Source organism: Crocodylus siamensis, chromosome 3 (genome assembly GCF_052110815.1).
Source record: "Crocodylus siamensis isolate JL-2025a chromosome 3, ASM5211081v1, whole genome shotgun sequence".
Classification (NCBI taxonomy): Eukaryota; Metazoa; Chordata; order Crocodylia; family Crocodylidae; genus Crocodylus; species Crocodylus siamensis.
The window spans coordinates 90866606-90880920 of record NC_143397.1 but is presented as its reverse complement, the minus strand read 5'-3'; the positions used below and the strand labels follow the sequence as shown (position 1 = coordinate 90880920).

The following is a 14315-nucleotide window of genomic DNA, read 5'->3' as shown; positions in this document are numbered from 1 at the left end:
TGCTCCCTGCAGGACCAGACCAGTGCAGAATAATCCTCCTTGGAGATGAATCCCCCCTCCATCCTTTGTAGGCTTTCCTTTTTAGCCTTAGGAGGTCTCTAGGTCCCTGGAGAGCCAGGGGGGCTGCTGTGCCTTCTTGCTGCCTTTCCTTCGAGATGGAATAGAATTAGCTTGTGCATTGAGGATTGCTCCCTTGAAGAGCAACCACTCTTCTTGAACTCCCCTCTCCCTGGGGTCACAGTCCCTTAGGGCCTGACTGACAAGCCTCCCGAGCTTGTCAAAGTCGGCTTTTCTGAAGTCAAGGACTTCTGTGTTGCTGACTGACTTGCCAGCTTTATGGTGGATGGTGAAGGCAATCAGCTCATAGTCACTGTCACCCAGCTTCCCATCAATCACTAGGTTGCCGATTAGGTCATCCCCCGTAGCCAGTACCAGGCCCATAGACTTCTTGAGTCAGGTAGAGGTCATCCATGCACGAGAGGAAGCTTTGCAACCACTCAGATTTTGCTGAGTGATCCTCCCATGAGATGTTCGGGTAATTGAAGTCACCCATGACAACCATGGTCCTGGAGCATGCAGCCTCAGTCAGCTCCAGGGCAAACTCCTGGTCAAGCTCGGGACTTTGAGTGGGAGGTCTGTAGTAGACTCCCACCGTTGTGTCCCCTGTGCCGTATTCCCCACGAATTTTTACCCAGAGGGTCTCTAGCTGTCCATGCCGGTCGCCAACATCAGCTTGCAGGGACATGTAGCTTTCCTTCACATAGAGAGCTACACCCCCGCCCCTTTTGTCAACACGATCCCTCCTGTAGAGGGTATAGCCCTCTATCCCCGTGGTCCAGTCATGGGTGGAGTCCCACCAGGTCTCCGTTATCCCAATGACATCATATTTCTTTGCACTGAGCAGGAGGACGAGCTCCTCCTGCTTGTTGCCCAGGGTCCTGGCATTAGTGTACAGGCAGGCAAGTGTGCCCTTGGGGGCTCTTGCCTTGCCCACAGATTGTGCCAGGGCTGGGGCAGGGGTGGGCTCCCTTAAGTGCCTTGGTCCGCTGGCTTTGCAAGGGTCGCTCAGCGGGCCAGCAGTGGCAGTAGTCCCCCCATCCCCCAGCGGGCTTAGTTTAAAGCCTGGTGGAGCAGGTCAGCCAGCCTGGCTGAGAAGAGCCTCCTCCCCAGGGGGGAGAGATGGAGGCCATCTCTTCCCAGCAGCTCACTGCCTCTCTCGCCAAATAGTGGGCTGTGGTCATGGAAGCCAAAGCCCTCCTGATGACACCAGTGCTGCAGTCTTTGGTTCACCATGTGGATCCTCCTCTCCCTCCTCAGCCCATAGTCCGAGACTGGGAGGATGGACGAAAACACCACCTGAGCTCCCAGACCCCTAAGCCCCGCTCCCATCTCCCTGTAGCGCCTCATGACCTGGCTGGGGGTGCTCTGAGCCGTGTCATTGGTGTCCACATGAATAAGGAGCATAGGATAGTGGTCTGTGGGCCGAAGGATTTTTGGGATCTTCTCCACAATGTCCCGGATGCGGGCCCCTGGGAAGCAGCAGACTTTATGGGTTAAGGGGTCGGAGCAGCAGATTGCTCCCTCAGTCCCCCTCAGGATGGAGTCTCCCACAACAAACACCTTATGTTTTGTCTTGGGGAGAGCAGGGACAGTAGCTGCAGGTGAGCCTGTGTTGCCTGTGGGAGCTGGCAACTCAGCAGGCTCTGCTGGAGCAGCAAGAGTTTGCTAAGCTCTGGTGGGACAGGGACCTTGGTGTGGCGGGCACTGGGGCCCTTGACCACCTTGGTTCATGCCCCTGATGGAACAGAGTGGGAGGTCCCGGAGTCCTCCTTTGTCCTGGAGGGAGACGGTAGTCTACCCTCTGGCTCCCGGGGGAGAAGGGCCTGGCAGTAGGAGTCAGTCTCCTGTTCACAGTCCCTGATGGCACGTAGTCTCTGGACTGTGGCCTGGAGCTCCTTCAGCTGGCGTGCCAGAGACCCCAAAAGGGAGCAGACCCCGCAAGGGGAGGTGGCCATGCTCCTGGGCCTCAGAGCCTGAAAAAGGGACAGGCAGGCCCTGCAGCCAGGAGCCAGGGGCTCTGTCTGCATGAAGCCCGGGACCATGGGCTCTGTCTGGGTGGCCGTCTCTGAGGTGCCCGAGGGGGGCATTTCAGAGCCCAAGGGGACCCTTGGGGTGCGGCGCGTGTCCATCCACGTCATGCCTCTGGTAGGCTGGCTACGGCTGGGACTGTCTATCCTGGGGGGTTTGCAGGAAGGGTCTCGGGTCCTCCCACACACCCTCTGCGCGAACTCCGTGCTAACTCACACGCCAGCAGACAAGCGCGCCTGTTTGCGCAGCCTGTTCTCATGGCTCCGGTCGCGTGGCTCCCGGGGGGGCTGGGCAAAGTAGGGGCCTGGGCAGGGGCTTGACCTGGCTGGCTCCATGCAACTGCCTCCTCCCACTCAGAGAGGGGTTAACCCCTTCCCACCATGAGCCCTGCTTGGCTCTGGCTCTGCTGGGGGTTGGCAGGGGGCTCTGCAGCTGCTGGAGGGTGTCTGGAGTATCAAAGGGGCTTCAGGGGAGTGGGGGTGCAGCGGACAGACATCTCTTCTTCAATAGAAACATTTATTAGGGGAAAGGCCTCAGAGCAAGAAGACCTGGCTCCCTCCAAAGTGTTAAGCTATCCCTCTATCCTCAAATCAGCACCCCCAAATTGCTCAAATGTTCCCTTTCCAATCTGCCCAGCTCCCAAATTCCAAAGCTGCCCCACGGGTTTTGGTCTTCAGAGTCCTCTCCTTCTTCCAGGTCCCTACTGGCTTTTCTTGATTCCCGTGACCATTTTCATGATTCTCTTGACCATCCCACCTTTATTGTTGTCTTAAAAAATCCAATCAAATCCTTTTGATGCTGGAACTCCATGTTGTCCTGTCCTGCATGTAGATTATTCTGGCTTCATTGTCTCTTTTTAACCCCTTCTTCTACCTGTATAAGTTAGACAGGAAAACTGAGGCACACAAAATGAACACAGTAAACACAGAAATATTACAGGAACCCATCCATGTCCTTCTGATAAAAATTACAGCAAGGTTTAAGGTCTCAGCATGGCTAGTTTTGTTGTTGCTGTTCTTGCAAATTAGTGGATAAATAATTGCAAAGTTATTGCCCTCACTGACTGCTTTGTCTTTTATCTAACAAGGAAGGAACAATATTTCAATAACTGGATTTTTGCCAGATCTTAAGAACATTCACACTCTAAGCAAAACTTAGAATCTTTATGCATTTCCCCCCTGCGTTGGGCAGTAATAGCCCAGTGGATGCCCAGATGCATGCAGAATGGGGCAGGGAAGGTTAGCTGGTGAATGATTTGTAGGAATCCGGGTTTTCCATTTGGCACGGAAAAATGCGGTAATACCTTGGATTTCCTCAGTTTAAGGAGAAAACCCCAGATTTTGTTTCCTCTAAAGGAGAAAAAGGCAGGTTTCCCCTGGCAGGCTGGCAGAGTTCCAGCCTCCAAGGAGCTGGGGGTGGGAGGGCTGGAGACAGGAGCAGGGTGGTCTGGCAGGGGCACCATGTGCATGTGCACATGCATGCATGCACATGGCTGCCAGGCAGCCTGGATAGCAGCTCTCACAGCTCCCTGCAGCTAAGCAGGGAGGGATTGAGGCCCCCATACTGAGGGAGGGAGTTGAACAGGCCTGGGGCTGGGGCTGCTGCTTGGTGGGGCAGGGGGCTGTGGATCTGGGTCCTGGGCCCCATAGTCCTGGCAGCTGGTGGAGTGAGGGGCTCTGGCAGAGGTGGGGAGGCTGTGGCTGGGGAGTGAAGGGCAACAGCAGGGTGGGGGGGGCTGTGGCTTAGGAGTAAGGGGCAATGGCATAGGCAGAGCACTGGCATATCAGGGCTGCTCAGCACCACAAAGCGGCGGGGGAAGAGGGGGCAGCCTCAGCTGGACCTGCATCCTAGTGAGCAAAGGGGGCAGGGGAAAGTCTGATTTTCTATGATAAAAAACCCCATAATCAAATGCCAAAATTAATAGGTATTTAGAACTTATTTTATTATAGTGACTGAGGCACTGGTAGGCTTGCAAATTGCTTTAAAATTGTAAATATATTAATAAAACATTGAACATTGTGTTCAATTGATACCTATAGTGGTGTTTCATTTTACTCACAGAGAAATGTGAATTTTGGAGTTGTTAATCAGAGAATTTGCAGCAGTTCCCCTGCCCTCCCCCTGTATTTGCAATTTTTAAACAGAGAAAACCAGGATCCCTGGTGATTTGAATGCTGCTTTCTATTCCCATGTATTTCTTCAGGTCATTGGTTATCTATACAGTATATGAGGGGGAAAAAGTGTAGCTGTTATCCTGTTCCCTCACTACAAAACTTTGTTCTGCATTTCTGCATATGCTTAAATGCTGTGCTGGGTCAGGGCCAGAGAGCTCAGCACTCTTGGCAGACTGAATACTACTGTATGTAATACCTAACCACAAGAGCAAATCCTCTTTGAACATATTTGAGCTGCTGCATTCATTCTCTTGCAATAGCCAATAACGTAAATTCTACCATCAAGCAAGGAAAGCTTGTATTTTAAAATATTGTAAAGTATATAAAAGTTCAAGTGCAACCCAGTGCTTTCGAAGTGACTAATTTGAAACTAGTGTAGGCATTTGGAGCAGTAGGATACCACTTTTTGTTTTATATAAATAAACCTTTCAAGATATTTCCTTTCAAGAAAAAATTAACCACAATGTACAATACTGAAGCTATAGCCCAAAGGAAGTCACTTGGCCTCTGGCCTGCCAAGATAAGAAACTTTAGGAATATAGCTGACATTAGGAGCTACAGCAAAGCTGCATTTTCTAGATAACTGGTTATGCAAAAATTTAAAAAAATTGAACAGAAGCAAAGCATTATTCAAGAACCAACACCTTCCCCCCCATAAATGTATGTGTTTGTATTATCCATTCATTTGGTTTTTTTCCCCCAAGGATGTCTGCACAGGCAGATCTTTTTGAAAAGTGGGGTGCAGATGGTAAGGAGTATCACATATAAAAAACATATATTTTTCTCCAGTTAAAAAACTAGAAGCTTTAACATTATGCTCAGGTCCTAGGGCTGTATTATTAAGTTTACGTTTGAAGCAAAAACAAATATAACTTAATTAGTTAAAAATATCTGCAGGGCTGTGAAGTAGCAACTTCATTTCTAGGAGCAGCTAACAGACAACAGATGCACCTGTACACACTACAGGTTTCAATCCCATTTAAATTAAATAGGTTTATAAAATTTAAACTTGTTTATTTTGGAGTGTCACATCTGTGTTCACACGCACTAGGTTTTCAAACAAATTAAGCCTTGGAGCGTCGCAACTGTGCTTATATGCACTAGATTTTCAAATGAATTAAGCTGTGTCCCTGGCTGGCTCTGCAGGAGAGTAGGATGGTCCAGCACTGCCCCCACAGCCCAGGGCTCCCCACCTACCCTGTGCCTGTGCCCTGCCATGTAGCTGTAGAAGCAGGGAACCAGCAAACCACAAAAGGGGAAAAAAAAGCAAGCCATTTAGAAGCAAAAGCAATTCAGAGTGAACTACAAAAAAGTCGCAGCATTATCTGGTGGACAAAGAGGCTCATTACTCCTCTTTGAGTGCCTTTGTGTTCGCAAGCAATGAATCCATGGATGCAATGCTTTAATTTCCGGTAAGCCAAACAAAACTACATCTGAGGAGTTTTAGTTTAATGTACAAGACTTTTAAAGTGTTGGGAAATCCTGCTCATGCAAACAGACACGCAGTTGCACCACATGAAAGGGCAAAATTCATGGTGTGTATATGAGCCTCAGAATTGCAAAACAAAGGATAACTAGACTGGTGGAACATCAAGGCCATTAAAAAGAAGAGAGAGTCACTAACACCTGTGGAATAAAGAGTTTAGAAGGGATCAGGTAGATTTTAATGAGCCACAAAATCAACTGACTCCCTTGGCACTGCCTGACTACAAATGCTGATGCCACTGCCAGGCAGTTGATTTTAAACTTTGGGTGGACCAGGAACCAAAGGGAGGTGCAATGCACCATTGCATTCCCCCCACCCCGCCGAATCCCCCTGGATTTCAAGTACTCACACCTCTCTTTCATGGAAATGAACATTAAGTGGTGCATGGGCTCAACCCTTTTGAATAAGCTCATCCTTCTTCCCTTAGACAATTGGTATTCTGATCCGTACTTCCACCCAGTGGGAAAAAAGTTTCATAATAATTGATTTTCAAAATAATCTCATCACATAACCTGCATTTATGTTCAAAGAGAGCTGAATAAAACAATTGCCTCAGAATTTATAAGCAAACTCTCCAAATCACACAATTAGTCCAACTTTTTTATCACCACTGCTCATAGACTTGCTATCTTCTTATTAGAAAAGAAGCTGGGGATAAAAAAGTTCCAGTCTTGGTATTCAAAACCCTTATTTAGGCATTTAAATAATAGTTGCCTGATTTTCAAGGGTGATGGGTGCCTGCAGGTTTAAATGATGGCCATAAGGCTGAGTGTATTTGGAACTCAAAATAAGGCTATGTTTTATTTAGGCATTTAAATAGGGATTGAGGAGCCTAGCTTTATCCAATTAGCTTTGCAAATGAGAGAACAAATCAGCATGTTCTGTAGGTCAGCACACTGAGGCTGTAGTGAAATGAGGTAGGAAATAAATTCCAGAGTGGAAGCCTATTTAGCCAAGAACATTCTGCTCCTTTCCTTCCTTCCTATACCTTTAGACAAACTAGATGAGAACTTGATTTTTAGGATCTCAGCAATCAGAGTCATCCATGGGGAGAAAAGAGATCGGTGAGCTATCTAGGACTCAATCCATTTCAAGTCTTAAATCACACTTGGACAAAAAGTGGAATCCACCCTGCGATGGCTTGTGGAAGTAAACCCTGGTGCTCATATAGAGAGTTAATGTTCCGTTAAGGGAGCTGTGTCTTCTCCAGCATTAGACTAATTCGTAAAGCAGTACTGGTCCACTACAGTTTCCACAGTGGAGCCATTGTAAAGGGGCAGTCATTATATTCCTCCTTTTCAAAATCCTTTCAAAGGCCAATAAGCTTTCTTCTATAATTCTGTTTGAGTAGTTCTCATAAAAGCACTAAATGCCATAGTACCCCTGGAATCAGGTTGGTTCATATTTATTCCACTGTATCCACATTTAGAAACTCTTTGTCTGCAATTACATTACAGAAATAACCCAGACAGGAGGATGTATTTGCAGTTCCAATTTTGACCTTCCTCTCATATACTATCTCTGAATATCTAGAGTGCCTCCAATTACCATTTTTAATTTAATCTGAACCTACAATATTTTCACTTACACTCTGAAGCTTGTCCTATAGTGGGAAAAGATCCTGGTTGGCATTTTTATTGATGCACCTAAACCAGTGCCAGATTAACCTGTTAGTGGGCCCTAGGCAAATAAACTTGTGGACCCTGGGCTTGTCAAGACCCCCCTCCCAACCCTGGCACTGCTGCCTGTGGGGACTGCATCTTGGAGCTGCTTCTAGGAAGCAGCTGCCATGGTGGCAAGGCCAGCGGAAGGGAGGGGAACAGAATGGAAGGGAGGTGGACAGGGTCATTCACGCCACTGCTGCGGAGGGAAGCCCCCTGCAGCTCAGGGCACTAGGCATATGCCTTGTTTGTCTATGCATTAATTCAGTCCTGCCCAAACCAAAGTAGGCGCATTGCTCTCACTCTTTGGGGTCTCTGGGAAATGTGTGACTTGTTATAGGGTTGAAAGTCATGTACGAAGTAACATTTGAAGCTTGGGAGCAGGACTGTCAACATTTTGCTAAGCCATTACTGAAGAGTAATGGCTAATTACTAAGAAACCCTGGCCTCTCATGCCATTATTTTTAAGCAGAGTACCCACAGAGTTCTCTTAACTGTTTTAAAAGTTTTCCTGTGGAAAAAGAAGGGGAAAAACAAGGTCTTAGGCCCCCATGATTTAACTACTTGCCTGCAGACAGGCTATGTCCATGTGGAATCCTGTTGACATTAGTGCATCTTTCCACAGATGTGGGACTCCATCTTTGCACAAAAGTTTCAGGGTAGGGCCTTATATTAGAAATAGTTGTGTAGATTTTGACTGAAAACTGTATTGCATGCCTTTTAATTTCTATGTTATCATTATATCTCTATTAATAATTCCAAGCTGAAAGGTTTTGCAGAAATTTTTTGGTCTGTATAATTCCACTTGAGGCTTCGTGCTCATTTTATTTATTCTCACACAAAAATGTTTGGGGCTAAGTCTTATATTTTATCATCATTATTTAATGTGGGGGGTTTTTAACGTATGAAGAGTGTGAGCTTCCAGAGGTCCCACTGATAATTTTGTGGTAAGCTCAGTCATTGTAGCAAAAACCATAAATTAGGGTAATGAATTTTTTTATTTTTAAATCTAAGCACCAAAATATTTCTGCAAGAGGAGAAAGAACTGCTTTCTCCTATTTTCTTCTGCCATTCCTTCATGCAGTAGAACAGAACAGGGCAATATTTTAGCTCATGATTTTGTGGGTCTTTTGTTTGTTTTTTTTAATACCATCTCATAACAAGGGTGTCCTGGTTCAGAACTGGCTCTTCTAGGCATTATCCTGTTGTTAATACTACAACCATTAATAATAATACTGCTTATTTGGCTAAAATTAGTTGAAACAATGTGCTAATTGGAGATTTGCTATTGTTTTCCATTTCACTTGGTCTTTTCAAGGATTTTTTGTTTTGTTTTGTTGTCAATAATACTACAACAATCTCATTTGGGTTTTTCTCCCCATAATAGAATTTTTATGAAGAGAAATAGTCCAACTAGAAGCTGTTGTCATCAGCAGCTTCATCTGTCTCTTCCGGAAACCTATAATCTCCTGCAATTCCTACTGCTTTAAAAACACTAACGTTACTTCAGCATGTCAGCTATAATCTCACTTTGCCCTCTAGTGCCCAATGTAGTAGTGTTTTCTGTATTACTGAGTTCCTGATTGGAACCAGTTAAACCATACGTTTATTCAGTAGTGGAGCATAAATTACATTGCGATTGGAAAAGCAGGAATTGGTGGTTATGAACTGAAATCAATGCTAAGCTACCTTGCGAGTCAGGGACCGATTACTGTACGAGCCTTCTGTTACTGCATTAAATTCTGTACTAGCCTTTTGTTCCTTTTCACCAGCTAGGTAAGAATCCCTATAATAAATTAACAGAAGAAAAATCCATGTAACGTTCAAATCTCAATAGGAATGACGTACTTCAGATTTTAGCATACTTCACTGGGTCAGTACGCCAGGGTTTGGGAACCAGAAAATGAAAATGACTAATTACGTTTTCATTGCACAGTTTTCAGAAAGTGCAAAAAGTAAACAAAGAAATGAAACAAGGAGTTGCCTTTGAGTTGAAATGTTTTTCCAGCTGTAATGTTCAAAAGTTTTGTTAGTTACACAAGCAAAGGAACTTATTTATATAAATATTTCTTTTTACTAGTGTTTCCAAAAAAAAGAAAAATAGAAATAGCTAGAACTTTCATCTTAATTTTGTTCCTTCAGTCTTTTTTCCCCATTATTTCAGGTCCTGGTGCCTTCTGTCCTCCATTGCATTTTGGATGTTTCTGTTTCACATCTGTTTTTCTTGAATCTTGTTCATTTAGCAGGTTCTTGATTTCGGCTTGAATACACAACTGGATATCAGGTAAAAAAAAGTTAATGGATAGATCCTACAGAAACCAGTGTCACATGCATACTGTATTGCTGACTGTGGATTACTATTGTCTTCATCGTTATCAGTAACCCTTCCAAAAATTGATCCTTTACCACTACAGTTTTGCATCTTTTTTTTGCATGACTGAAGATGTGTTTTCCCCCAATTAACATATACCAAGTTAGTGGGAGAAACTACCAGAAACTGACTTAGGGTAAATGGGCAAAATCCTGACCCCTCAGAACTCAATAGAAATTTTGACATTGACTTCAACAGAGCTATGATTTCATTCAGGTAATTTTTTTTTTCTTGGGGGAAAAAGAGGGGTACTGTTTGCTTGTCAGAAAAGAGGGGTGCTGTTTGTCAGGAATTCAGTTATTTTAGCAATTTTCTAACCATTTGAGAAGATTTTGTAAAATATGTTGAAATATCAAGGACTAAATCCTCCCACAGGTTGTGCTTGTGAACAAAGGGTAAAAGGTAGAAAACTTTTAATAACACTAAAACACGGTGTGGGCAGTGATATGTGATGTTTTGGCAGTACAGATGAACACTAGCAGGGTGCACAAAAGAGCAACTGTCTAACTTGACCTCAAGGCAATCTTCATAGGGTCATTATTTTAAAATAAGGCCGGAGCATGAACTTAATGTAATTAAAGCCAACTCAGAAAGAGATTTTGTTATTCCAGAATAAGTGTTTCTAGAGTGGAAACTACTATGAAGAAGGTATTACAGAATAACTTACTCCACAATAGCTATTCCAGTTATAGCTACTGGATAACTTGAACTGCCTAAAAAAAATCGGATATTGGAAATTAATGAGACATATTTCTGGAAAACAGCATATCCTGAAAGAATCATGAATTAATTAAAAATATTACTGTGGCAGAAAAATGCTATCATTTAATTTTTTTAATCCATGATAACTCAGTCATTTACAGGATTCCTGGAAAATGCCATAGCTTGGTGGTTCTTTTGTGATTAAACGATTTAGTTTACAAGAATTAAGTGGGGACCATTTCTAGTGGTATACTTTCTCAGAAAAGAAAGTAATGAGATAATACTACTAGCTGAAAAATTAATGTTCTTTCCGTTGCAGTCATAGACAGTGAAAAATGTTGTCAATTACTTTGTGGCCAATATGGGATTACTTGCTTAATAAGCAAGGTTTTGTTGTGTATAAATAAAATATTACATTTTCAATAATATACGTATGCAACATTAAATAACTGACAACATATAGATAGTAACAGAAATCCACTGAAATTGAACTAAAAGTATTTTTGCAATGTAAATACATAATTACATAGTTTTCAGATCAAAATATGTGTACCTTAGTTTCTAAGCCTTAGTCACTGTCTCAATAAGTTGAAGACATGTCCTCACTTCCTCACGGATGATCTCCCAGGAACACAGGCTATATTGCTTGTCTTTTAGAAAGTTGTCTATCCTTTGAAAGTATTTTTTTAGTTTCAGTCTGTTGTCTTTCACATCACTTAAATATTGTGGCTTCTTTTCTATCTTCTTAAGTGAGCATGCCTCTAGCTTCTCAATTTGTTGATAAAGTCCATTCTGGAAACTTTCAAGGGATCTGCCATCCCAGGCAGCTAAGGTTAAATTTTTGCTAAACGTGTAGAAGATGCTTTGGAGCATTTCCTGAACTGCCACCTTGACATTGTCTTTCTGTCTGAGCTTCAGAATGTTGCGAGGAAAATTGAAGGGTACATGCTCATGTCTGCATTGCAGAGGAAATGCTTGTCCTATTTTGTCCAGAAGGTGTAAACTGCTCTGAATCGCTTTGCTTTGCTGTAAAGGAGGAATATTACAGTCCAGAGTTGAGATTTGCATAGTGCACAGCAGTATGAAGAACATCTGAAGCAAACAAAAACGGGTCATGTTGGGATGATGCCTTAAGACTTCCTTATCTGTACATAAATCCTGACAGACACTGGAATGTGCAGAAGGCCCTTTGTAGTCATCAGTGTGTTTCCTCCATATCTTTGTATTTAATTATGCTGTAGGAGTAGTTTTCTTTCATCATTTGTTGGTTTTCAAGGTTTTTCCCCTACTGTTTGCTTTTGAAACTTACCACTTTCCTTTTTCACTTAGTGACTTCATTATCTACTTTCCTTTTTCTTTGAGCAGAACTTTAAATCATGGCCTGTTATTTTTGATTATCTATTCCATCTTCATACCAATTCTCTATTGCTCAGGATTGAAAGAAGCATCATACTGATGAATTTTTCATTAGTTCTTCCATGTTCTAGCATCAGGAGTTTGTTTCTAAAGCACTTAAAATGTTACTTCTCCCTTTCCAGGACAACAGAATGCTTAATGCTAGCTAGCAAGATATATTCTTCCTGAAACTCAGTCAAGTGTTTTTTGCCTCAGTTTCCTATCTGTAAAAATGTGAAAACATTTGCTTTTGCTTAACTTTTGTCTACTTTGATACTAAAAGCACAGGTGGTTCTTTTCAGTATGGACATTGCCTTGTAGAAAGCAGCTCTGACCTCATTTGGGGATTGTAAGCGCTACTGTGGTACAAAGAAGGAAGCAGGAACAACTTAGGTACTCAGATGAAATGTTCTGAATTTTTCAGTCTGAATGCCCCTTTGAGTGATCACTGGCACTGCATTGTGAAATTAAATAGCTGAAGAAAGAGACATAAATAACTTCAGCCATTGCAAATTGGTTTATACCCCTTGCAGTGAAATGGGAGCTAAAGATCTGTTCCATTCAGCAAAGGGCCAAGGCAGTTAGGCAACTTGAAAATCATATTTCCCATCACAGTTAGCATGTGAACTTGCATTGAAATCTCATTCTGGCAACTTCCAACATGCATTGGGATCTGTCTATAATGGGTGGTGGCCACTTGATTTTTTTTGTTGGAGAGACTGAACCCTATTGGCTTTTCAGTATTAGATAGGCTTTGGCCTGTTCTTCTGCAGCATTCTGCTACCCCCCCATCTATGTAATGGACAGACTGTTTTGCACCATCATGATATCCTATGGGATTTAGGCACAAGCATCTGGCCTTGAAAGGCTGATGGAGAGAATTTGCTCTTTGACCTCCACACGGAGACAGGATAGAACCTATCAGCCACAGATCATCTCAGTTAGTTAATAAAGGTGCATGTTTGGTTGCTGAAGGACAAATTGCATAGTCCTTGTTTTCTTCTTGCGTAGCTTACATTGTTATTAGCTATAGACATGGGTTTATTCTAGCTGTCACCCAGATTTTTGGATGTGAAGTCCAGCATGCTTCAAATGGCCTGGGATAATCTTTAATGATTAGAAGTATATATGCTGTATTGCCTGTTTGTCTAACTGGTATTTCCCCCTAGCAACTGGCCAAACAGAGGATAAGAAATGTGCTATTATTATCACTTGAAACGAGCCATCCTTTAGCTTAATTGGCAAAAGGTCCTTGTTTCTAGAACTGGAAGAAAACTGCTCAAGACCCAACTTCCCAACAGCATGTGATCTTCTTGAGTAAATGTGTTGTCTGCTGTACATCAAATAGTTATACGTGCAGCAGCTGGAATTTCCAGAGAAAATTGTCTCAAATGGAAAGTTGGTTGCATGATCTTACACTGCTTTTGTTGTGCGCAAAGGGAAGACAAAAACTCTCCCTCCTCCCATAAAACACACCCTATTCCCTGAAAACAGATAAATTTAGAGCCTTTTTAATAATTTAGGCCTAGATATTAGGTGCCTAAATACACATGAAGTCCAAATTAAATCATTAGGAATTCAGCTCCTAGATAGTATTGAAAGATATGGGTCTTAGTTAACATAGGATTTTCCAGCCTTTAAATTAATTATTTTGTCCATTGAAAAATTTGTTCTAGTCATTTATGAAACACAAGAACAGGACTTGGCTTACTTTTGGGGAATAAAATATCCTTTAACATAAATTGAGAAGCATCTTTACAACTTAGTAGGGACATTTCTGTTCCTTATGTGGAAGCGTAATTGGCTATCAAGTAATCATATTAGTTGTGTTTATATGAATCGTCTCATTAAAATCCCCGTTGTTATTTAAGGAAGATGGGTTGAGCTCTTAATACTCTTAATCTCTCAGTAAATGCTAGTAAGAGATGAGTTCTTATACCTCTTATGAAACAATCAGAGCAAGTCAAAGACAACAACATCATTGTGGACCCAGCCTGCTATTTAAGTTACTGGTACTCTGAAGGTGCAGAATCAGTGTGTATGTTGGTTAGAACAGATACAAAAATGATACAAGGTCCCTTAACTTACTGCAAACAGTATGGTTGTGTAGTACTATACAGAAACAACTGATAAGCTACTGCTTATTTGGGCTAGGAACAAACATTCAAAAAGCCCAAGCCTGAATTGATGCAATCTTTGCAGGTTAGTCTAACCTGGCTAAGCTGAATCAGTTTTTAACTGCAAAGGCATCCCAGAAATGCAGACACATGTCTGCAGTGGCTCAGGCTAGAAGCTGGGGGGGGAGGGGGTGCTAGAGCAGACCACCCTTCCCTTCTACAGTGCTAAGCTGAGGGGGCATGGCCAGGCCCCAGCAGGATGTTCTTATTAGGGAAGGGTCCCCTGCCAGCTTCTGACCAGCCCAATAGGGAACTGATAAC

The 14315-nt window shown here is 43.1% G+C and overlaps 1 protein-coding gene across 1 annotated transcript; it reads right to left on the bottom strand.

Moving 5' to 3' along the window:
* Positions 1-11043: 11043 nt before the first annotated feature.
* LOC149868533 (interferon kappa-like) lies at positions 11044-11598 on the bottom strand. Its single transcript, XM_090037648.1, has one exon. The coding sequence runs from the start codon at positions 11596-11598 to the stop codon at positions 11044-11046; it is 555 nt and encodes a 184-aa protein (XP_089893774.1).
* Between the last annotated feature and the right edge of the window lie 2717 nt (positions 11599-14315).